The following is a 25,602-nucleotide window of genomic DNA, read 5'->3' on the forward strand; positions in this document are numbered from 1 at the left end:
TGTATACTAATCGCCATAAAAGATTAAAACTACTGTATTAACAAACTGTATTTTTTGTTTGTTTACCTCAAAATTATACTACCAAAATATATGTGCTGTCTTAAACATAATTGGACTGATGCTTTATCTGTATATAAACGTACAAATACAAATATCAAATCATATATTCAGCTAGTTAAAATAGAATGTTCATAATTTGTGTAGAAAGAAAGCACCTTTCAGATAGTAAATTGAATACTTGTTTCAATTCTGTATTACAAAATATATTTTTTTATTTGTGCCATATTATTTTTGTTACATCGATTTTTTGACGAATTTAGTAACTTAATGCCGCAAAATTACATTAATATGCCATTTTTTGCCCCATTCATTGGTTTTGTTTAAAACCCATTGTAAATATTGCTATTTTAACCCTAGAAAAGTTCTAATATAACCCGCTTTTATTATTAAAAGTTTTATATAACTTCTAAAGTATATATATGTGGCTGTCCAACGAAATGATCGTATGTGACAGTGACAGTTTAATTCTCTGTCAGTTTAATTCGCAGGTAAATTGTATTTTCTGTCATTTTTTGAATGTCGCGTGTCGAAATCTTCCTTAGTTCCTTGGTTTATACTATATAATTTGTAAATTATATTATACACTTTAAGAGAAGTTGAATAATAGCGTTCTGTCACTGTCACTACAATCTGATTTCTGTAACGGGCTGATATTTTTCAATTGAAGATATTGTTTGTCTAAATTGAAGTTATAACTTGTAATATAACTTTAGAACTAATTCAGTAAAGGAATATAAAACTTTTATAGTGAAATCTGGTTATGTACATTAATAATTGAATGTACTAAGTTTATTTATTATCTTGTTTTATCTTGAAGACTGCACTGTATCCAAAGAATATTTTATTTATATTGACTCATGGTAATGTTTGTATTACTCTCTTATAAAAATTAAGACAATGGTTATTTTAGATAAAATTTTGTTTAATTTAATGTGTGATTGTTTATGTATTGTACTTTAAGGCCGATCATCGCAAATATGGCTTTAATAAACTATTTCAAAAATATAAGCATTTTTTATTGTACCCGCCTATAAAAAGATTTTATTTTTAATTTTCATCTTTTTGACCTGTATAATACATGGTGGTACAAATTCGAGGTACGAGCGTTGATATCTCGGTAACCGCAATAGATACGAACATGGTTAAATTGGGGCAAAGTTGCCGTATTGGGATGTTCACTAAGATGCCATCAAAAAAGTTTTAAAAATTTCAAGGATTGCTGAGTTTTTTTGGAAGAAAAACTGATTTTTTTGAAAATAAATTTTATTTTTTTCCTGGCGTTACTTTTTAGAAAATCAAAAAATTAATTGCACATTCTCATAGCCACTTTATTAGGACTATCTGATAGTATTTTTAGATTTTCAAATTAGCTGATAATTTGTGAGATACAGAGGCCAACTTATTTTTTTTAAATACAGACCTGCATTTTTTATTTCAGGTTTTGAAAGAACTCAGTCTCCTGAATACAATGATATGACCCACTTTATATTTTTTTTTTGTTTTGGGTACCTTAACAGCAACAAAACTATTTAATTATTATTTAAAATAATTTTAAGTCCGACTCTGGTTTCTTAAATTATTTAACCTGATTATATTCATCGCAACAGTATTGATCAGCGCTAAATAACATTGAATAAGGAAAATAGAGCCAATTAGAAGATTCAAATAAATAATATCCAGGTCAGAAATCTAAAGATATTACTATTAACTTTTTTTTATTGTGAATTTGAAATCTCAGTGTGCGATCTAATAATATGCATAATATTAATCGTAGTTGTTATAAATAAATCAACTTCTACAAATTAGTTTCTAATGTTATATATATATATATACTCCAGGGTTGTCGCAACTAACGTCGCATCCCCACGCCTAACCGCCACCTGTTACGATCAAGAAAATCTTCCTCTTCCAAGTTACGGTCCTCCATTGCCCTTCTGATGGCCTCATTCCAGGATCTTCTAGGCCGTCCTCTTTTCCTTTTTCCAGGAGGTGACCAGCTGTAGATACGGTAGGGCCATCTTTGGTGTTCCATGCGTAGCAAGTATCCAAACCACTTAAGGGCCCCTCTGTTCGACTCTATCCACTATTGTCTGTGTGTTTCTAATGTTATACATGTTGGAAAGGGTTACCACCTTTATTGTAAAAATTTATTTTCGGTTTAATAATTTTACTTATAGCTCTTTGAATTTTTTTTTATGCTTCCGAATGCATTTTGTACTCTTTATTGTAGATGTTGAGATAAATTGATTTCACTTTTACAAATGACGTCTAGTAATGTAGCCCCTTGGCGATAGGTCCAGGAACCTCGTAGGACATTATATTGCTCTACCATTTCCAATCCATCTTCCGGGAAAATTATTTGATTGTTTATATTATATTTATATTAATTATTTTAGTGCATTTGATTTTCCGTATTCAATGTTTTACCCCACAATGTTAAGTTTGAAAGCTTATCAATATTGTAACGATGAATAGATTAAATATTTAAAAAAACAGAGCCGGACTTGAAATTAGTTTAAATAAACTGTGTTCAAATGTCGAAACAAAAAAAATGTTAAGTGTGGCATAGCATTGTACTCACGAGACCGAGTTCTTTCAAAATCTGAAATAAAAAAATGCAAATCCGTAAATTAAGAGTTGGCCTCTGTCTGTATCTCACAAATTATCAGCTAATTTGAAAATCTAAAAATACTTTCAGATAGCCCTAAAGTGCTAAGAATGTGCAATTAGTTTTTTGATTTTCTAAAATGTAATGACAGGAAAAAATAAATTGGATTTTAAAAAAAAATCAGTTTTTTTCAATAAACTCAGCAATGCTTAAAATTTTTAAAACTTTTTTGATGGCATCTTGGTGAATATCCCAAAGCGGCAACTTTGCCCCAATTTAACCATGTTCGTATCTATTACGGGTAGATACCGAGATATCAATGCTCGTATACCTCGAATTTGTAGCACCCTGTATACAGTGTTCCAAAAACTTTGCATCAAATGGACATGTCAAAACAGTAATTTTGATGTATATAATGTGACGAAGTTCTGTCATGGCTGTAATTTGTAAGAATGCTGTTTAAAATAGGGGCAAACCTATGGGTGGGCGGCGAAGTGACGAAAAAAAATAGACCAGTAGGAGGACCAAACCTCCCCATTCCCTTAAAAAAAACCTAAGATGGTACAAATTTTCTCAAGTTGAGTTTCTTCTTTTTTGCCTTTTTATTTTTTATATGTAAACAGTAAAAGCGGACGGGCGCTAAAGGCAGGAGGGCGGAGGGGGGGGGTGGAAGTCGCCCCCTTCGCCCCACCCCTTGGGTACGCCACTGTCAAAGAGAAAGGTCATTCATAATTTTGAGACTCACGTGCCAATTTTTGAAGTGAAACTTCTTTACGCGTGCTGGGAGTAAAAATTCAAGGCCGTGACACACGAGCTAGCGTCATGACACGCATTACGAAAAGTGGTAAGCCAACGATGATGGGTCTTTGCAGCGTCGTAACTCGGGCCCTATGTGAGCTAGGGGGCTGAAACCCGGAATGTAGATGGGACTCAGTTAATCCCCATCTTTTCATATTTTGTCGATGTTTCTGCACTATGAAACCCCATCGTCAATGGAGAAAAAATCGTCCGATTTAAATGAAATTTGGTATGTCAATAGATTGGACCAAGGCCAATTTGACCGTGTACGACACGTGCAGTGGCGGACTAAGGGGGGGGGGCGGAAGAGGCGGTCCGCCCCGAGCCCCGTCTTTTAGGGGGCCTCCGAATCTTAATAAGTAATTTTTTATTCAACTGGCAAACAAGGCCAATATGTGTTCAGTAGTTATAAAGCAGTTTGTAGGTGGAGTATGCAAACCATACGTATACGCCAACTATAAACAGTATAAATTTTCATTTTCTATTTAGGAAATTAAATCAAGGTGTAATTTTCAGACTGAATTTATTTATTTTAACTTTTAAAAAAAAAAGTTATTTTTCAATGGTTTCAATATTTATTTTTACTGAATAAACATTTTAAATTACAACCAATGTTGTAATTTAACTTGCAGCATAACTTGTATTCTAGCTTCATTACTGATGAGCAGTGAAAGAAGTTTTTAGTATAACGGGGGCCATGGGTCTGAGACAGCGAAGGGGCCCCTCCAGGGGCCCCTCGGATCTTGGAGGACTTACAAAATGGCAATATTTTGTCGCGGTATTTCCCTGGAAGCATTTTTTAAGAAAAAAATATTTAAAATTTTTGGACGAAAAAAACTACCTGTCAAAAAAATTTGTACAGCTTAAAAGTCAAATTTAGTGATTATCACAGCCCCTGTGACAAAGAAAAGACATGTGGCTATCTATTTCAAAAATTAAATTGTTCAAATGTCGTATAATAATGGCGGTAGCTGTCATGGAATTGAGCGATTAAAAAATTATCATAAATATATTTTTTTTTCAAATGGAAACCCACTTTTTTTATTTCACTAGTGAAAGGGTTTTCCAATTCGTTACGTTTTAACTAGACATATTACTATACCTAAAATAAATCGTTTTTAAGTTATTTAAGATTTAGTTTGAAAACGTATATTTTTCTTGATTTTATCTAGCTTCCTTTGACATTAAGGTGCGTATTCATTATCCGAACGAACGAATGAAAGTGCGGTATATTTAGACGGGGACCGAACGCATGCGGCCGTTCGTTCGCTCGACCATCCGTTTCGAGTCGGTACATCAAAGGCGTTCGCCAACAAATGCCTCCGGTCTTCTCGTGCGGTTCTATATGGTTCTATCGTACGGTCCGCGTCCATACCACTAACGAATATTCGTTCGTTCGTTCGTTCGGATAATGAATACGCACCTTTAAGTGTCAAACAGTCAGTTATTTGAATTTCCTATATTATAACTATACATCTGCTTAAAAGTTTAAAAAGTGTACTTATATAAATAATATATCTTGTATTTTCGTTCTTTAGTGATATCTAATAGTTGATATTTTAATAATATACCGTAAGATCGAAAAAAAACAGCGCAAAGTTAGCTTGGAAATGATGATCGATAATATATATACTGTCATAGGCTTCTGGTTAAAATCACGAAATATATACGCTTTGAAGCTAAATCTTAAATAACTTAAAAACGATTTATTTTAGGTACAGGAACATGTACAGTCAAAAAGTAACAAATTTTAAAAACGAAAGTAACGAAAGCCTTTTCAGGAGTGAAATAAAAAAAGTGGATTTCCATTTGAAAAAAAATGATTTATGATAATTTTTTAATCGCTCAATTCCATGATAGCTGCGGCCATTATTATATGACATTCGGACAATTTAATTTTTGAAATAGATAGCCACATGTCTCTTTATGGTACAGTGGCTGTGGCAATCACTAAATTTGACGTTTAGGTTATATACATATTTTTGACAGTTTTTGGCAGTTTTTTTCCCTCCAAAAATTATAAATATTTTTTTTCTCAAAAACGGTTAACGTTAGGTATAGAGTGTTTAATATCAAAATTCATAAAATTTTACAGAGAATTTAAGTATGTAATAAAAAATGGGGTCACCCATTTAAAATAAGAAAGTTGCTGTCAACTTCCGGTACTTCCGAAAGTGCCGCCATATTGAAAATATTTTTAATCCATAGATCTCATTGTGAAACAATGATATGCACAAAATCTCGTATCTAGATATTGTAGTTTTCTAGAAACTTCTAACGCAGGCTCAACCTGGGACACCCTGTATAAATACTTGAATTTTGTCAACCATTATACATACGTCACTCAATTTTTACAAAATGTACATTAGAAGTATATCATTATCTAAACAGACCGGGGCCACATTTAGCTTCGCCGCTCCGGGCCCCCGACAGGCTTAGTCCGCCACTGGACACGTGTCACTTTGACAGTTAGTTTTAACTAAAAAAATGTCAAAAGTTGATGTCCGATTGCGACCAATTTTAGTGGGTAGGCTATGTGAGCGAAGGGGCACACGGTCCCACCCTGCAAAGATACGACGTTTCGTTTACATGTCCATCAGGGTGGGACTAAGGATTTGATATTGAAGAAAAATGTGGGTCAATTTTGGCATAATTGGGAACTGATTACAGGATGACGTCCTCGACGTTTCGAACCGATGCCTCTAAATGGACGAAATAATCAGGATTTTCTTAATTATGGGTCGATTGGAACCAAACTCAGCACGTGGATAGAGATACCGGAATTGAGTCCTCAGACGGAAGTAAGAAGTTTCACTTCAAATATGCGCACATAGCGCACACACACAATTTTTTTGGAATCAAAAACACATTTGTTATATTTAATATCATTTATTATAAGTATTTACAAGCAGTTCTTATTTAATATTCATATCAAATAAATTAAAAAGATATCTTACATTAAAATTAAACGTTTAACTTAAATTATCATTAATTTATTAACAATATAAGGAAAATTACAAAACGAAATCTAGATATTTATTTTCTCCTCTGGTTTCCGCCCATAGCCAGCATAGTTACAATTCTGATGAATATGTTGAGGGTATCCAAATAAATGGAAATTGAACTGCAATAAAAAAATATCTTAATTACCTATATATTAGCTTACTTCGGGTTTTTCTTATTACCGATTCTGAACCGTCCTAAAACTGTCATACGCATGGGTAGAAGGAAATATGAGACAATATTTTATCTGCACATGCACTGCAGATTTCAAGGACGTTTCAGAATCGGTAATAACACGAGACCGAAGAAAGCTATTAAAACTGAGCCAAGTTCAGATTTAAAGAAAAAAATCAAACATTAAATTTTATTTACACTGAATATTTCGTAAGCGTATCTTCAAAATTTCTATTATACTCTATCATTTTCCTTGGCCACTGCTAGATAACATTATAGCAATTCTTATGAAAATATTTAGCACGTCCATGTATATTTGAATTGCACTAGAAAAAGATTCTAATCAATTTTTTTGAAAAATCAAATTTTACCGAAATATTTCTACCAAAAAGAAACAACAACGAGAGAATGTAAGTAAATACCATTAGTATGAAGAGTCTAATAATGCGTCTAAATTTTTTCAAACGATTAAAAACTTATAGTCTAAGAGCTAGCAGCGTTTTCGAGAAAGTATTGTTACGGATTCCGTGGATCCACTAATTTAAACTCGCGATAAAATACTTAACGAATTTATTTGTTCTCACTCTGTACACGCAATTTATCATCAACATTTAGCTTATACCGTCCACTGCTGAACAAAAGCCTCCCTTAACTCTAGCCATTTCCTTCTATTTTGTGCCACTTGAATCCAGTTTCCAGCCACCCTCTTAATGTCATCTGTCCACCGACTAGGAGGTGGTCCTCTGCTTCTATAGGCCTCGTGTCTCGGTCTCCATTCCACAAGTCTCTTCGTCCACCGTCTTATCCTAGCCACATGTACTGCCCAATTCCATTTAAGATGCAAGACAGATATCACCGCATTTCTTACTCCTGTTTGATTTCATATTGTATAATTGAGTATTTTATCTCTGAGTGTAACTCCCAACATGGACCTTTCCATTCTCCGTTGCATGACCTGTATTCTATGTATGTTCTTCTTTGTCAAAGTAAGCGTTTCAGCTCCATACGTGAGGACAGGCAAGACACACTGGTTAAAGATCTTTCTTCTTAAACATATGGGAATATGAGATCCCAGTATATGCCTTAGTTTGCCGAATGCCGCCCACGACAAACCTATTCTTCGTAGAATTTCGTGGGTCTGATTATCCCTTCTAATACCGATCTCATGCACTAAGAATTTATATATATGCACCTGTTCCAAAGGTATGTTATTAATGTTTAAATTTCCACTCAGTACTATGTTTGTCATGTATTGTGTCTTTGACAAGTTAATTTTCAAACCGACTTTTTCCGAAGCATCATTCAGCATATCCAGCATATTCTGTGCCTCCTGTATGTTGTCTGTTATTAAAATAATGTCATCTGCAAAACAGAGATGATTTATCAATTTGCCATCGATATTAATTCCTGTTGAATCCCAGTTTATCATTTTTAACATACTTTCTAGCACAGCAACGAATAGTTTAGGGGACAGTGTGTCGCCGTGACACCATTTATACTGATTACAAAACGCAATTTATGCAACTACATTACTCTAACTGTTCTGGCACCTTCGCCAATTAACTCACAATTTAAAACGCGGTATTTTCAAACTTCAAACTGTAACTGCCAAGCGCGGGCCTTTATATACCCCTACTGACTGTTTCTCGAACCTTCTGTAATTTTCGATACTTTTCCGCCATCTACCAGTAAATTCTATTGTCTGATTCGCTTACTTGTCGACTTGATTAAGAGATGGCGCCTAAAAATGCCTTTTACTTTTTGGTGAATTCGCCATGTTTCTTGACACGTTGAGGCAATGTAGGCAACCAGCAATAGAGTTTAGCGCCACATACACCTTGACAGTATTTTATGAAAGCTGGATCTTTGATATATATTTTACTATGCTTTCTGGAACAGCATGCGGCCCATCTGGCTGCCGATACCCGTTGCGTTCACTACTGCGAATCGGAAGAAGATCGTGTATATATATTTTTTTATTTAGTCCGTTAAATTCTAGTATTGATTCGGGTTGGAAAATCAAACAAGTCTCCATAGCGTAGCGCGTAGAGTTTGCGACTACAAACCGAGGATTCAGAGTTCGAGACCGGGTCAGGGCAAAAGTGGTCCACTGGAAAAGCTTAAATTCGAAAATTGATAACCCGCCCCACCGTTTTTTAGATTCAATTTTCTGGCTGAACCGTGGGTCCCACGGAAAATTTTATGGAACAAAAAAGGAAGAGAATTAAATTCTCTACATTTTCATTTCTAAGTAACAACCTCTAAAACCTACGAGGACAAAGTTAGAAGGCGCCAAAGTCACTCAAACGCGCGCAACATTAACAGAGTTTGAAGTTAAAACATGTTGACAAGCAGTGTGGCAGTGCGTCATCGTATCCAACCAAACCAAACCAAACGCATGACGGATGCATGAAAATCCGCTTTGTCGTTTTAGTATTTTAAGAGAACAACTAGTCATCAGCGTCAATATCAAACTTTAATAAATAATGACCCAGCTCTAATATATATTTTTTTAAATTTAGGCAAACATAAAATATATGTATTTTAACCTACTAAAGGATAAAAAAAATTGTAATCTCATACCTGTTTATCGGATCATAAGGCCGTACACCGTGTAATTCAGGGTTCATTGGGTACCTTTCAGCTTGAGCTATAATTCTTTGAGTGTCGTACAATAAAAATGCGGAAAATAGCAAAAGTCCGCCATAGAGAGAAATTGAGTATAATCCAGCACCTAAAAAAATCAAGTAAAAATTAAACAAATACAATTTTAAAATAATTTATCTAAATTTCACAATAATTACCTAATGCTGTTGTTGGAGGCAAAAACATGGATCCAATGGAGCTGCAGAACACCACTCCTAAGCCCATGGCTAGTGGTCCACCCATATACAAAAATTTATCGCTAGGAGCACAAACCTGATAACATTAAATTAAATTACAGAACCTTACATTCAAAATAAAATGGAAATATAACTTACTGCAATAGTGCTCAATCCACCGACTACACCAGCTGTATACCATGCAGCTCTAATTAAAATTGGACCACCCAGTATACACAATGGTGCTATCATAGCACCCATGACGCTAGCATGTAATATCCAAGCCATTTGTTTGGGGCCGAAACCTATTATTGATAAAATTAAATATCATTGATATGGCTATAAACATTGAGTAAAATAAACTAATGCCCACTTGCACTGTTTGTATAAACTTTGTTTAAAGGCTAAACAGTGATTAACTATATAATATTTTATTATAGTTAATCACTGTTTAGTCTTTAAACAAAGTTTATACAAACGGTGCAAGTGGGCATAAGGAACAAGTAAAATATTGTCTTTATATCTTTGAATAAGAAGACTAAGGTATGAGCATATCAAAAATCTTAGGTCCACCGCGATGGGACGCAAATATGGCCGACTTAAATTCCGGTTTATCAGTGCCGTTCTAATTTAATTTAAAAAAACTAAAACTATGATGTAGGGTAGACGTGGGGTAGACTCAATAATTTGTTTTTTTATTTTACGTTGTGAATAAATGTTGGTAGTTATTACAATTGTTATAAAAACATATTATTATAATAAAAATAGATAATTTTTAATAATTATTTATTAACACAAACATCCGATACGCTACTGAAGCAGGTAAGTTAAATTGACGTATCTAAATTCTTTGACAAGTAGTAAATAAAAGCAAAAATGCAAGAAAAAAATATATAATTAGTTAATTTAAGTGAATTTCATAAATGATCGGTTTACTACACGTATGTATATTATATAGTCACTTACTAGCGAAAAGTTGTTCCATTATTTCACTCGATTTTTGCCGAGATCTACCGCACGCTACACAACCAACTATTTTAGAGTCTTTTTTCGATAAATCGCGATAGTGTCACTGTTAATTTAAGTTCTGCCACAATTTCCATCTAGATTTACTACCTTTATACAACTATCAGTAGTAGAATAAATAATAAATAACATAAAATAAGCTCCTTAAAGACTGACAAATCCACAAAATTTCAAATCAAATTCAAATGTGTCAAATGAATCGTCAAACAGAACTGTCAAGGATCCCCACCCTAGAGTCCTTTTTCCGCCCACCATGCACGAATACCTGGATAGCATTATGCTCCTTCCTTAGTATTCTTATTCAAAGCTTTATATTTATACATTAACCGCTTTGATGTCAGTTTTATTTGACATTTCTCTCAAATTTGAATATCTACGTGTGAATTCGCATTACGCAGGTTGTACTCTGTGTTTATTTATGATTTCTTGTTTACTTTATAATTGGCTTTATTTAAAGTGTATAAAACTGGAAAAACATTGTATCAGGACTTCTCAAAAACAATTAGTTTATAAATTTATTTTTAGTTTTATAAATTTATATTTTAGAAATTGACTTAGTTGACTCGTAGCGTTTCTGTATTTTTGTTATTAAATATTTATATTAACATATTTATTTTTTTAGAAATATATTTTTGATTACATTTAAATAATTACTAACTTTCGTTGACTCAGCGTACAGCTAAAAAAGCAAATTATTGAGTTTGCCCTACTTTATACCAGGTGTTTTTCAAAAATGGCTCGCCTTTATATTTGTTTTATTTTTTCAAATAAAAAACCAGATTTTGCAAAGTTGCATATGATATAAATTGGGATTGATTGACATGTTCAATTAATTTTGGTCATTTCCTGTTTCATCAGAAAATACTACAATTTTTGATTTTTAAATGATACCTTCAGCATTTTTTACTTCATTTGATAGAAAATAACATTCTGAATAGAATGGTATATCATATGTCAACTTTTGACATTTTCGCTTAGACGACAGTAACTGAAGTTTCAATCTAGAGTGCTATGGCTGTGTCAAAACCACTAATTTTTAATCCAGAAGTCTTGGAAAAATAGATTTGCTCATCTAATATTTTTCGTGTCTTTTCCTGGACAGTGAAAAGATACCCAAATTGTATTTTTAATCATAACTCAATTTTTTCAAATGGAACGAGGGTGGGTCATAACATATTTGGAAAAAGCGTTTTTTTATGAATAATTTGGTATCACATATGTGGTAGTTCGAGTCAAATTGTATTCAAATTTAACATACTTTTTTTTAAGCAAAAACGTCAAAAGTTGACATATGATATGTCATTCTATTCAGAATGTCCATTGTCTAACAAATAAAGTAAAAAAAATACCAAGACAACTATTTAAAAATCAGAAGTTGTAGTCATTTCCAGTGAAACTTTAAGTGACCAAAAACAATTGAATACGTCAATCAATCCCAATTTATGTCATATACTAACATACCAAATATCGTTTTTTTATTTGAAAAAGTAAAAAAGTTATAGGGGTGAGCCACTTTTGGGACGCACCCGGTATAACATGATCTTATTAATAACACTTTTTAGTATGAAAAAAAAGTCCAAAAAATTAAAACGCCACAGATAAACCAGGACTCAAATCAGAAGCCAGCCATATTAAAAAAAAACTTTGCATTATCGCTAATTTAGTTAATATATTGCTTCCTTACTCTTTTTATTCAATAGATTTACAGTTAGTTACCTGGGCTATATTCAATTCCCTGAGCAAGCATGCCAGTTCCAATAATAGCTGCCAAACTTACAGCAATGCCCTATATCAGATAAAACAGTATTAAACTAAATGTCTATAAATTTTATTAACATTAACTTACTATAAAACCATTTCTTGTTACCAAATTCATGACAGCTGGAGATCTAAATGCTGCCGCTGCACTGGCAGCAGTAACAGCAATCGAGCTTCCAAAATACATATATGTTGTTTTAATACGATCTTTCACATATTGTGGCCACATACTACAAATGTAATAAAACAATTATTTACTAATTTACTGCCATTATACAGGGTGACAGATTGTTCCCAAAAAGTTCCGTTTAAGCTTTTTCGGAATAAAAAAATGTCTTTTCACTAAGGATATTTAGTGAAAAACAAAATTAGAAATGTTTGTGCGCTAAGATTCAACAGAAACAGTTTTATTATATAATCTTTCTAGGAAAAATTAGTTTAAAAAAATTTCTTGTCTTAACGCACAAAATACATATAGATGGCGCCACCTACTGTAGGAGTGATACTGACATTGAAATAGAATTTCTCATATCAAAAAACACCCAGACACCAATTTTAATCCAAATAAAGACATTAGTTCAGGAATTATTTAAAACAAATTAAATTTCTGCACCCTGTATCTCAGAAACTAAGTTTTCCGGTTACAATTCGGACCATCCTGTATAAAAAACTACTCAGTACATGTCATATGACATAATGATATTTTGAAACAGGAAAAATAAGATTAGAAAAAACTGAGCTAAAAAATATACAGACACTATAACTTTTGTGTAAAAATATATCCGAATGTAATCATCTACAAAAACATTTTTAAAATTAACTCTTCTATTGCCAGTACATTTTACAAAGAAGTTTACAGTGAAAATCTCAAACAGAATACCAGATATAAAACTTTTTTGGAACACCAAATTAACATATAAATAAATCAACTCACTGTGCTTGATCTAAAGTACTGGCACCATGACCAGAAGCAACGCCATAATAACAAAGCGCTCCAATGCCAACAACTGATGCACCAGCTACGGCACCTTTTCCAAGACTGAAAGCTGTAATGTTCCACAATTAGTTATTATTTACTATTTTTTAGTATCATCAGATATAAAAAAGTGTACAAACCTGTCTCTCCAGCAGGTGCCATAGCCTTTTCCTTCAAAGTAGCCTTACGCCTGGCTTCTCTAGCCAGGGCATCTCTGCCTTCATTTGCATATGTTCGTGTAAAAGCACGAGCTGGTAGTTGCTTTATAAAGCTTCTTTTTATAGCAGGCGCTTGACAAATTCTGCTTGCCAACATTAATGCCATGATGAAATGATTCCTCCTAGAAAAGGCATAAAATATTATAAAAATATATGTGGATATATTATTACAAAAATTGTGCAAACTTACTGACTACCAAACACAAATACAAAACTTGCCTACTCGTAATTCTTAAATACCAGTTATTTGAAAAACTTAGTGCACATAAACTTACCAGAAACTATATGAAAATTATGAAAACTAACAATTTTGAGAATAAATTTTGACTTACCAACTGACTTGTTTTGATTTTGTTTAAAAAGCTCGACGAGTGTCAAATCTCGTTAGGATCAAATTCTAGAACAAACACAAAATGAGAAGACCAAACGATTATAAACGTAAACTTTACGAAAAAATCACAAGTTACTTTAGAAATGCAGCACCATGCACAATAAAAATTAGGTAATTTTCCGGTCTGTCCTGTCTTATTTACCTTTATTTAGGAAATTTTCCAGAAAAAAATAGAAGAATTAACTTCTTACCTTCTCATTTATGTTTTACTAGTTGCCTATATATAGGAAAAGTGACATTTATTTTTTAGGTTAGAATGCGAAATATTTATGAAGTTTCGTACGTGACCAAAAGATTAGTGGAACGTTGTTGATTGTTTTCCGAATTTATCACCCTTATTTTTGTTTTAAAATTAATTTCAGTGATAATAGATCATCCTATTTGTTCACCAGCCGTGTGTCACCTCGAGTGTGTGAGTACGACGAGCCGGTGTTCAAATAAAATTCAGTTTCTTTGCTACGTGACTGGTGAGCGTGTTCAGTTACAATGGCTGGTAAGTGCATTTATTAATTAATTACCTTGTTATTTTTAATTGTTTTAATTACTATGTCTATCTGTTATGTTAATAGATTTAAAATATTCTACGTAAACTTGTTTTTTTCTATCACAAAATGACACAAGGTTCATCATTTTAATGTGAATATTTGAAAATATTCATTAAAAAAATCAAAAGCACTTATAAACAACTAAAATCTAATGTAAATATATGTTGATTTATTACTAGAGTGCTAAGTGTATTGTCAACAATTGTTAGGAGAAATTATACAATAAAATGTTTGAATAATGCAAAGGTGCATTATTATTGTTTGTGATCATATTTACTCTTAATATTTGTTTAATTATTACTCAATCTTATTATTAAAATCTTATCTTTTATTACAGGCAGCAATCCATACAATAAATTTTTGAAAACCTTAAGTTCGGGTGGAAAAGAATACAACTACTATGATATATCTGTATTAGGAAAACAGTACAGTATGTATTAATATTAAATTTAACTTATCAATGATTTAGAGTAGATTTTTTCTATAATAATATTTTTCTAGACCGTTTACCTTACTCCATTCGTATTCTTCTGGAATCAGCTGTTAGAAATTGTGATAATTTTTCCGTAAAAGAACAAGATGTTGAAAATATTCTTAACTGGGAAACCAATCAAACCCATGAAGAAGGCATTGAAGTGCCGTTTAAGCCTGCAAGAGTTATTTTACAAGTAAGCTAACTAAATTTACCTTATTCCAATTAACTAGAAAATATATATTATAGGATTTTACTGGTGTACCTGCGGTAGTTGACTTTGCTGCAATGAGGGATGCAGTTAAAAACTTAGGAGGAGATCCTGAGAAGATTAATCCCATTTGCCCTGCTGATCTTGTTATTGACCATTCTGTTCAAGTTGATTTTGCTAGATCGTATGTTTCATATTGCATGTAGTTATTATATTAATGGTTGTCTAAATTTCAGGGAAGATGCGCTGCAGAAAAATCAAGACTTGGAATTTGAGAGGAACAAGGAAAGATTTATGTTTTTAAAAGTAAGAATTTAATTAATATTACGTTACAAAATATGCTAAAGTATTTGTTTACAGTGGGGAGCAAGAGCTTTTGATAATATGCTAATTGTGCCTCCGGGAAGTGGTATTGTGCATCAAGTCAACTTAGAATATTTGGCCAGGGTTGTGTTTACAGGCAAAGAAACACCAATTTTATATCCAGACACTGTTGTAAGTAAAGTTAAAAAAAATATAGAATATTTAAGGAGTATCTTACGAAATCTATCATTTGAACAATTATTAATGTTTTTAAAAACTTCTTTTAATGAAATATTTTTAGATTGGTACATGCTTTATCTTGTCAAAACATATTTTTCTTATGGTTTCTTATATTTGTTGACATATATTTATTTTAAAATGTTGTTTGTTGTCATAACGAATTATCTATCTTATATCTTTATATAAAGAGTTTTAAGCATGTTTTATAAGCTGGTTTTATGTAACTATATCTTTAACAATTTAATGCCATAATTCTTTTATCTAAAATTATTAACTTTGATATAAAAAAGGCAATAGTTATGATCAGTTGTTTGTTTACTATATCTATTAAAGACAATGAGTTCAGGGCAATAGGGATTTTTTAAAATAAAAATTGTATTTATTTTATTAGCTTTATTTATATTTATTATTTTTATCATGTATTTAAAGATTAATTACAAAATACATACAAAGAGTTATCTATTTATAAAATTAAGGAGGCAATGACTATCAGAGATTTATATATTTTATTTTTATCTTAATTTATAAAAAAAAATATTTGTTTTAAACTAATCAAGTCAATTAATTCGTATCTTTTAAATTTCAAAGGTTAGATAAACTATTAAGAGTCACAAAACATGTGACATATTTCTACAAACACGTTTAGTTGGACTAATCTTAAACGTTTTTTAATAAAAAAAATTGTGTGTGTACTATGTGTGCATATTTGAAGTGAACTTCTTGCTTCCGTCTGTCCGTGTGAGGATTTCATTCGGGTACCTCTATTCACGTGCCGAGTTTGGTTCCAATCGACTCATAATTTAAAAAAATCCTGATGATTTCATCCATTCAGAAGGGCGTCATTTTGTAGCCTGTCCCCAATTATACCGAAATTGAGCCACATTTTTCTTCAATATCAGATCGTTAGTCCCAGCCTGATGAAGATGTAAATGAAATGTGGTATCCAACTTTGCGGGGGTGGAACCGTGTGCACCGTCGCACAGTAGTTCCCCCATAGTTCCCCTTAATTAGCTGCGCGGTCATAACTGTTAGATATCTAGATATAGCTGGACTGCATCTTTTTTAATAATTGATAACAAATGCTAAATAAATGTATATAAAAAACTTAATGTAATATGTATTAAAAAAATTGGGCCCAGTTCGTGTGATTTGCATTTTAAGTTCTAACTATTCGGAAAGGTATACAGATTATGTTTGCACATATGTACAGGGTGGGTCAAATTCGACGCTTTTAAATGGAAACACCCTTTTCTATAGGAGATAGACGAAAACTAATATCAGTGTCTGGAACTCAATTTTCATCAAAAACATGATGGTGAAAACCGCACATCAATATCTGTTACCGTTTCGGTGTTACGGGGTGTTTTTCAAAAATGTGCATTTTTAACAAATAGCTGTAACTTTTTTGCCATGAAAACAATTTGCACTTTTTTACGTAGAATTTAATGGTGTAAGTATAATTTTTTTAAAATTAATAATTTAAGAGTTATCAACAGAAAACTTGATATTTTATTTGGGACACCCTCTATATTTTTAATTAACTGAAAAGAATTTAAAATTACCTTTCCAAAAATATAGCACACTTAATATTTTGTTATAATCCCCTTCGAAATACTGAATTTTAAAAGTTCGCCACTTTTAACTAGTAGGCTTTGACTAGTAGGCCTTATTGATAATATGTCCTTAATGGAACTCGAAAATATATTTTTCCAGCAAGACGACGCACCACCTCTGAACGCTGAAGTTATCAGCAAATTTTTGCAGCCAATTTCAGGAATAATTGAATAGCTAACCAAGATCCCAGCCGTTGGCCGTCGAGGCCGCCTGACTTATAGTGCCCATGGATCTATTCTTATGGATATATTTGCGGAAGAATAAAGGTTCCTTATTCTTCCCTATAATCTAGACAAGAATTAGAAATACTTAGCAGTTATGAGAGGGTATCTTTCACCCCTACCGAGTTAATGAATTCCGCTAGAAATGTTCAAAAACTGCCTCGTCTGTCCATAACAGAAGACGGTCGATATGTCGAACACCTCAAGTAGCAAAATCTCATGTCTTGGTTTGCTATTTATTTGTATTGTTATTAGATATAGTTTAAATGTGTTGATGTTGGTTAAATATATTTTACATTTTTATAAAATTCATCTCTCATAGCAAATATTATTTTCGTTTTAATTGATGCTCATAGCTAGAATTTTTTGCATTACAGCCGGTGCCGTTCAAAGCCTAATTATTTAAAGCGGGCGAATTTTTATATACTCTATATCTCGGAGAGGAATCGAGCAAAATATCAAGTGTGTTATATTTTTGGAAAGGTAATTTTAAATTCTTTTTAATAAATTAAAAATATACAGGGTGTCCCATATAAGAAATCAAATTTTCTGTTGATAATTCTTAAATTATTAATTTAAAAAAAATTATACTTAAACCATTAAATTCTACGTAAAAAGATGCTTTGAAAATGTTTTCCTAAAAATACATAATTTTCCATAGCAAAAAAGTTACAGCGATTTGTTAAAAATGCATATTTTTGAAAAACACCGCGTAACTCCGAAACGGTAACAAATATCGATATGCGGTTTTCACCATCATGTTTTTGGCAGAAATTGAGCTCCAGACACCGATATTAGTTTTTGTCTATCTCCTATAGAAAAGGGTGTTTCCATTTAAAAGCGTCGAATTTGACCCACCCTGTACATGTTTTTTTCATATTGAAGAGGTCAAATTTATTTTAAATGTTGAAAAAATAAAAGAGATAGTTGTTTCATTTTATAAATACAATTTTATTGTCAATTGATATACAGTGTGTCTACGAAATAAGTTGACACGAAGAGGAAAAAATAAGTTACTTTTATTTTAAGACAAAAAGTCAATCTTTAAGATCTGGCGACAATTAGCGGCAGCCAACAAATATTATCATGCCGTTTAAGAGGATTTGAAAGGGAAAGTAGTTAAAAGTCTTAAAGAGTGAGAAGCAAAAATGTAAAAATACTATTTTTGTTGCCTTCAAATAAATTGCCATAAACTAATATTACTTAGGTTTAATTAAGGGCAAAAAAGAAAAAAACAGTTCTTTTTACCTTCTTTTCGAACGTCCATTACAGAAAAGGCAACAGCTTTTATAAATTTTAATAAAATAAGTAATTAATTGGCGTTATCTGAAAACTGTTTATGTCAGCTTGATACCAGTAGCAAAAATGTGACATTTCTAATAAAAAAGCGCTACACTAGGTTTACTTGATTTTGTTATTTATTATGTATCGTTTACAGGGGGATATAAGAAAAGTATTAGCAACAGTTTCATGCAAAAATTTTGAAATTAATATTTCTAAGTAATGACCTATCTGGGAACCACTGTGCGTCGCTCACATAGCCTACCCAACAAATTTACACGTCAAACGCATTTTTACGTCAAAACTAACTGTCACAGCGACACATACACGGTCACGTTGGCCTTGGTCAACTATCGACATACCAAATTTCGTTTAAATCGGACGATTTTTTGATTTGATTTATTGATGATGGAGTTTCGTACTGCACGAAACGTCGTCATAATATCATGAAAAGATGGGGCTCTTCGATTCCCATCTACATTCCGAGTTTCAGCTTCCTACCTCCCATAGGGCCCGAGTTGCGACGCTCCAAGATCGTTACCACTTTTCCTCTCGCGTCTCGTGTGTCGCGGCCTTGAATTTTTACTCCCATCGCGGGTAAAGAAGTTTCACTTCAAAAATGATGATTAACCAGCTTTCGAAATCAACCAAATTGTTAGAAGACTCTACACTTAACGTTTTACCTGTTAATCTTACTTGTTCAGGCGAAACGTTCAAGTAAAACAATAGACATTAACAGAATTAAGATCATATAGAGAAATGACGGGATCATTCAATTTTCCCACGAAAGTGTCGTTTTGCCTACACTGAAAAAGATATATAAGTAAATATAAAAACAATAATATGGACTAATATATTATGATAAATCTAATATTTTTGCATAGTTTCACAAAATAATGTAATTTTACAAAATTGCTTAGAGATATTTAATAATTATTACCAAACGATACTAGTTTCACAATTAGCTTTGCGTTTTTATAAATGAAATTTTAGCCGTAAATACATTTTGTAGTTAAATTCCACGTTTTTTAAACTTCACTAAACGCTATAATAATTGATAAAGCTACAGGTAAAACTTTTTTACTTCAAACAGTTTATACCCTAGTTTTTACTCTGTCTTACATGACAGGTAAGTCGTTGTCTAGACGGGGCTAAGACGGAAGGCCGTCTATCAACCGTCTATATCAAGTCTATATATCATCTATATCAAACTGCCATCTTTTTTCTAGACGGTCTTCCGTTTTAACTGTCAGGTAAGGTAAAAGTTATGTGTAGACGAGGCTTTAAATGGCCATTTTATTTTTTTATACAGGGCGTTTCAAAAAACTTGTGCCATCTCTCGTGGGGAGATACCTCGCGTAAAAATAAGATTTATTTTTCATATCAACGTATGTCCGATTCTGCTTTGATTCGTAACTACAGGGTGTTAAAATCTTAATATTTTTTTGATTTATTATAATTTTTTTTCCAAGTACTTTTAGCATTTCGAGTGAAATTTTGATGGTAAAAATGACTGTAAATGCGACATATTTTAAAGCTAAAAAAGTGTCGACATATTCAACAGGGACGTGCATATGGGTTGTCACTGGAATATTTTTTCTAAAAAAGGAATGTACGCTGCTGACTTTTTCTCTTGTTAGCGAAATAGTGTAAGCAATTTAATGCCGATTAAAAGTTGTCTCTTGCTATTTTGTCGATTTCGGCCTTCTTGATGAGATAAACGCAATTTTATTAATTTGCCTTGATCCAAGTCTAATAGCAACCTTTAAAAAAATAATATCATTAACTTGCCAAAGTTTTAAATAAGTACTCATTGATTCCTCATCAAGAAATATGAAAAAAAGTTCTTATAAACATGGGTATGGAAATGCATAGTTTTCAAGTTACAGGATGTTAAAACTTTTTAAAATTAGGGTTTTTGTAATTATCTTAAATACCATTATTTTTTTATTTGAAATTGCTGTATGTTGGACTAATAAGTAATTATAACTGGTAGTAATATTTAATAATAAATTAAGTAAAATATATTATTTGTTAATTTTATTAATTATTGTGATTAATATAATTGCGTTTATCTCATCAAGGAGGCCGAATTCGACAAAATATTAAGAGGTAACTTTTAATTGGCATTAAACCGCCTACAGAATTTTGGTATCAAAAGAAAAACCAGTGGCGCACATGCTTTTTTTTGAAAAATATTCCATTGATAACCCATATGCACGTCCCTGATGAATTTATTGACACGTTTTATTATATTAAATTATTCTTCATTAAAATATGTAGCACTTATAGTCATTTTTGCCATCAAAATTTCATTCAAATCACTAAAATAACTTGGAAGAAAATTATAATAAATCAAAAGATTATTAAGACTTGCGCCCTGTAGCTACGAAACAAGGCAAAATCGGACCTATGTTGATATGAAAAATAAGTCTTATTTGTACTTGAGGAATCTTCCCACGAGAGATGGCACATGTTTTTTGAAACACCATATACAGGGTTGTTCACCACATACGACACGGAGTATTGTAGCTAAACGATTAGATTTTTACAAATTGTAAGTTTTGGGTTCGTTGAAGGACTATTAGAGCTACAATTTAAAAATATTTTTATAAGATACAGAGTGTCCCAAATAAATAAAAAATATCAAAGTTGTATTTTTTTAAATGGAACACCCTGTATATTATTACATTTTTAGTTTCTACGATTAAAATAAAGGTCACTTCATAAAGGTTTATTACACTTAAACCTTACCGTTTTTGAAATATTTTCAATTTTGTAAAATTGAAGTCAAAATTTTAAGGCTTCATTTCTCCAAGGGTATCAAAGTTTTTAATACTAAATATTTACTGAAGTTTATTTATTGATCAGTTATTGTGTTGCAATAATAAAAATTATACTACCTTATACAGAGTGTCTAAAATTTTATTTTAAATAATTACTAGTTTCAAACGGCAATAACTTGTTTAATTTAAATAGAACACCCTGTATATTTTATGAGACTCAGATGCACAATTTAATTGTCTATCAAATTGTATTACGCCATTTTTTACTTATCGCTTGAAGTTTCCGTAGAAAATGCATTTTCTTGTAATTTTAAATTCATTTATCAATATACCCATGGAATACTGACATTTTAGATTATTTTTAAAGATGTACCAAATTTTAGTAGAGTAGAGATACTAATATTGTCGATATAGTTTGTTTATTTCATTAAAAAATAAAAAAAAACTGTTTAAATATTTGTTATAGAGGACCAATTAATATGATTCCAGTATTCAAACTACATTAATTGACTGTTTGTGTTGATTAATAATAATTGGTCCAAATATTAAAAAACTTAATTTTTTATGTGTATTAGACAGTGTGGTAAAAAGTAACACTTTAAAAATGATATTTCGTTTTTGGCAAATGCTTATTTATAACAACAGAGACATCCATTTTTATAACTAATTATTATATTGATTTCTGATTCCAAATCCACATTTATTTAGAATAATTTATTAACGAACATAATTAAGTATGTAATTAATTAGTATTTGGGCGGAAATAATGGTGGTATATTATTTAATCGATATACCCTTTTATAAAGATTTAAATAGTTTCTTTTTGCATACAAATGGGCTAGTAATATTATCATTTTGCTAAAAACGATAATATTACAAGCCCGTACATTTTGTTCATTTGTTGCTTTAAAAACAATTTAAAATGTCAATATTCCATAAATGAGGTCTAAATTATAAGAAAATGCATTTTCTACGAAATCTTGAAGGGATGGGTAAAAAGTGGTATAATACAATTTGATAGACGATTAAATTATGCATCTGATTCTCCTAAAATATACAGGGCGTTCTATTTAAATTAAACAAGTTATTGCCGTTTAAAGCTAGTAATTATTTAAAATAAAATTTTAGACCCTCTGTATAAGGTAGTATAATTTTTATTATTGCAACACAATAACTGATCAATAAATAAACTTCAGTAAATATTTCGTATTAAAAACTTTGATACCCTTGGAGAAATGAAGCCTTAAAATTTTGACTGCAATTTCAAAAAATTGAAAATATTTCAAGAACGGTAAGGTTTAAGTGTAATAAACCTTAATCAAATTGACCTTTATTTTAATCGTAGAAACTAAAAATGTAATAATATACAGGGTGTTCCATTTAAAAAAATACAACTTTGATATTTTTTATTTATTTGGGACACTCTGTATCTTGTAAAAATATTTTTAAATTGTAGCTCTAATAGTCCTTCAACGAACCCCAAACTTACAATTTGTAAAAATCTAATAATTTAGCTACAATACTCCGTGTCGTATGTGGTGAACAACCCTGTATATTGTGATTTGGCTATACCCTGTCGGCAACAGATGGGTTACTGTACTTAGATGTCTAGGAGCGAATCGTTATGGCGATCTTGTAAATCGAAGAGAGAATAGGAAGTGTTTATTACATAACCACTCAGGGGCGGATACAGGAATTTATTTTAGGGGGGCCCAAAGAAAAGTAACGTAGAATATGCTTATTAGGGCGCCATTTTTAACCCAAAAGGCTAATATTTAACCAAACTTAGAGATTTTAGGTGGGGGGGCATGGGCCTTTATATGGACCACCGCCTTGTGACAATAGAATAATGCGAAGGGGCTCCATCTTGCTGAAAGTGTATGATTAAGAGTTATAATAAATTTCTTTGTACCAACTTTTTTCTCTCGCAATGGTTCATGGATATAAAAATAATTCATTCTATTGATTTTGAGACGTTTTGACATTTTTGTTTTATTTTTAGGCTCTATTTTTTTCGTTCTTTTTTATGACAGTCGTTCAGCATTTTTTATACGCTTTCCAAAGAGGTGTCACAAGTGGGGTATCGCTATCTTGAGGTTAGAAGTGAGGGGGTGGCATCTAGGGGTGGGTCGGGGTAGTTTGAAAAAAAACTCATTTAGCTGGGTCCCAATTTATAACTTATGCTGAAAAAATCACTTTTCTCATTAATGTCCACCTAATTGTTCGTGTAAGGGGTAGTTTTTCAATTTCACCCTAAAAATTTTATGATCATCGTTTAGCATTTTTTATGGGCTTTCCAAAAAGGCGCCACAAGTGGGATGTTGCCATTTAAGATTTTCAAGTGAGTAGTTGTGCCGCATTAGGTCGGTCGGGGTGGTTCAAAAAATACGTCATATGTATTCCCCCTCGATATTATAGAAACGGTATTTTTTATTTTTTTGATATCTTTTTTGGTTTAAAAATTATAGCCATTGTAAGTTTTCAGTAGCCCACCCTGTATATTTTTCTTCATTTAATATAAATAGGCATATTAGGGTGCTCGGTGGCGTAGAGGTACAGGCTCTCGTCTACCAATCTGAAGGTAGTGGGTTCGATTCCCACACCCGGCATTTCATCAGCCGACTGTTTTTATTAAAATAAAAAATAGTTTGGGTACCTAGTAGTATATAGTACCTAGGTCGACTATATAGTACCTAGGTCGACTCAGCCTTAAATGAGTACTTGGGATTCGCAATCCTGAGGTAATAATAGGCGGTTGAAGCGTAGTGCTAGCCACATTACCTTCCTTGTATACCGAATGGCTCTAGTATGGCAAGCTGTACCTTGCTACTCTCAAGGCGTTAAACGCTATATACGGGAGCTATTATAATATAAATATTTATTACTATTATCATGTAAATTGTTGTATTGAAATGTTTTAAAACACTAACAACGTTATTCAGGTTGGTACAGACTCCCATACCACCATGATCAATGGATTAGGTGTATTAGGCTGGGGTGTAGGAGGTATTGAAGCAGAAGCTGTCATGCTGGGACAGTCCATAACTATGTTATTACCACAAGTAGTTGGCTATAGACTTCATGGCGCTTTAGGACAATACGTCACTTCGACAGATTTAGTTTTAACAATTACAAAGGTAATTTTGTAGTATTTTTTTTTCATTTTGGCACTAAAAGATGAATATTTTCAGCACTTGAGGCAGTTGGGTGTAGTGGGTAAATTTGTGGAATTTTATGGTCCAGGCGTTTCAGCACTGTCCATTGCTGATCGCGCTACCATCTCTAATATGTGTCCCGAATATGGCGCTACTGTAGGATTCTTTCCTGTTGATGAGAACTCTTTGATTTATTTACGCCAAACAAGTAAGGAATTATAATAAATGAGTATTAAGAATTATTGGTTAAACACACTGAATAAAAGTGTAAAGCCTCATTCAGAACCTTGAAATTAGTGGATTTAATTAGCATAGAAGTTTGTTCCTCTAATTTCATTGCAAGCATTCACAAAATTAGTGGTAGTCATTTTCAATTAGTGGCACTATTTTCACTTAGTGGAAGAAACAAACTTTTAACTTTTACCACTGATTAAACTTCAAAATTTGCAGTCATTGTCATTTTGGCCTTTGATTATCATCCGTCCAAAGAATGTGTGGTTAGAAACAAAAAAATTATTGTTTTATAAGCTAATTATTAGGCTCTCTAAGGAAGCTGTTGCTAGAATATTCTTTTAATTTTAATTGTATTTTGGTAGGCATTGTGAATGATAGTAAACTTTTAAGTGGAAAGTATAATTGAAACCACTAATTTCGAGGTTCTGAATGAAGCTGAACTAAACACGTTTAAATTTTTCCACTAATTATACTTCAAAATTTTCAATAATAAAAAGTACCGAAAACCTCAACCCTATCAAAAAAATTGTCAAGTCAAACAAGCTGTCAAGTGAAAAGTCAAACATATCTAACAAAAATGAGGTTTCTTCAAAAAAGACTTTTGAGCTTTTTGACCACTAGGGTGAAAATCTACAAAATAAAATAGTTAGTTTTTGTAAACATCGCTGCGTTGATTCAACGGGTAGCAATTTGTCGGTGGTATTTA

General features: G+C 32.0%; 2 protein-coding genes across 7 annotated transcripts in view; one reads left to right on the forward strand and one right to left on the reverse strand.

Annotated features, from left to right (window-relative positions):
• Nucleotides 1-6,339: 6,339 nt before the first annotated feature.
• Nucleotides 6,340-14,232, reverse strand: LOC115885395 (growth hormone-inducible transmembrane protein-like). 6 transcript variants are annotated; one of them, XM_030904312.1, is made up of 10 exons: nucleotides 14,026-14,232; nucleotides 13,776-13,840; nucleotides 13,366-13,565; nucleotides 13,184-13,295; nucleotides 12,338-12,479; nucleotides 12,208-12,277; nucleotides 9,625-9,770; nucleotides 9,448-9,562; nucleotides 9,227-9,377; nucleotides 6,340-6,590 (listed from the first exon to the last, which is right to left on the reverse strand). In XM_030904312.1, exons 3-10 carry the CDS (start codon nucleotides 13,547-13,549, stop codon nucleotides 6,503-6,505), a joined length of 1,008 nt encoding a protein of 335 aa, XP_030760172.1. In that variant the 5' UTR covers nucleotides 13,550-13,565; nucleotides 13,776-13,840; nucleotides 14,026-14,232; the 3' UTR covers nucleotides 6,340-6,502. The 6 variants fall into 6 exon arrangements, with proteins under 6 accessions (XP_030760172.1, XP_030760157.1, XP_030760166.1 ...); XM_030904297.1 differs by having other exon boundaries at nucleotides 13,977-14,062; XM_030904306.1 differs by lacking the exon at nucleotides 14,026-14,232 and adding an exon at nucleotides 13,911-14,013.
• LOC115885386 (cytoplasmic aconitate hydratase-like) overlaps nucleotides 14,082-25,602 on the forward strand; it is a 54,055-nt gene continuing 42,534 nt past the window's right edge. Inside the window, exons 1-8 of the mRNA XM_030904285.1 lie at nucleotides 14,082-14,327; nucleotides 14,717-14,809; nucleotides 14,881-15,047; nucleotides 15,101-15,246; nucleotides 15,299-15,368; nucleotides 15,423-15,557; nucleotides 24,450-24,644; nucleotides 24,699-24,870. Coding sequence (XP_030760145.1) covers nucleotides 14,321-14,327; nucleotides 14,717-14,809; nucleotides 14,881-15,047; nucleotides 15,101-15,246; nucleotides 15,299-15,368; nucleotides 15,423-15,557; nucleotides 24,450-24,644; nucleotides 24,699-24,870 — 985 coding nt within the window. The 5' untranslated portion in view covers nucleotides 14,082-14,320. The remainder of the gene's footprint in view (nucleotides 14,328-14,716; nucleotides 14,810-14,880; nucleotides 15,048-15,100; nucleotides 15,247-15,298; nucleotides 15,369-15,422; nucleotides 15,558-24,449; nucleotides 24,645-24,698; nucleotides 24,871-25,602) is intronic.

The sequence above is a fragment of the Sitophilus oryzae genome, unplaced genomic scaffold (genome assembly GCF_002938485.1).
Source record: "Sitophilus oryzae breed Bouriz unplaced genomic scaffold, Soryzae_2.0 scaffold_111_pilon_pilon, whole genome shotgun sequence".
NCBI classification, from domain to species: domain Eukaryota; kingdom Metazoa; phylum Arthropoda; class Insecta; order Coleoptera; family Curculionidae; genus Sitophilus; species Sitophilus oryzae.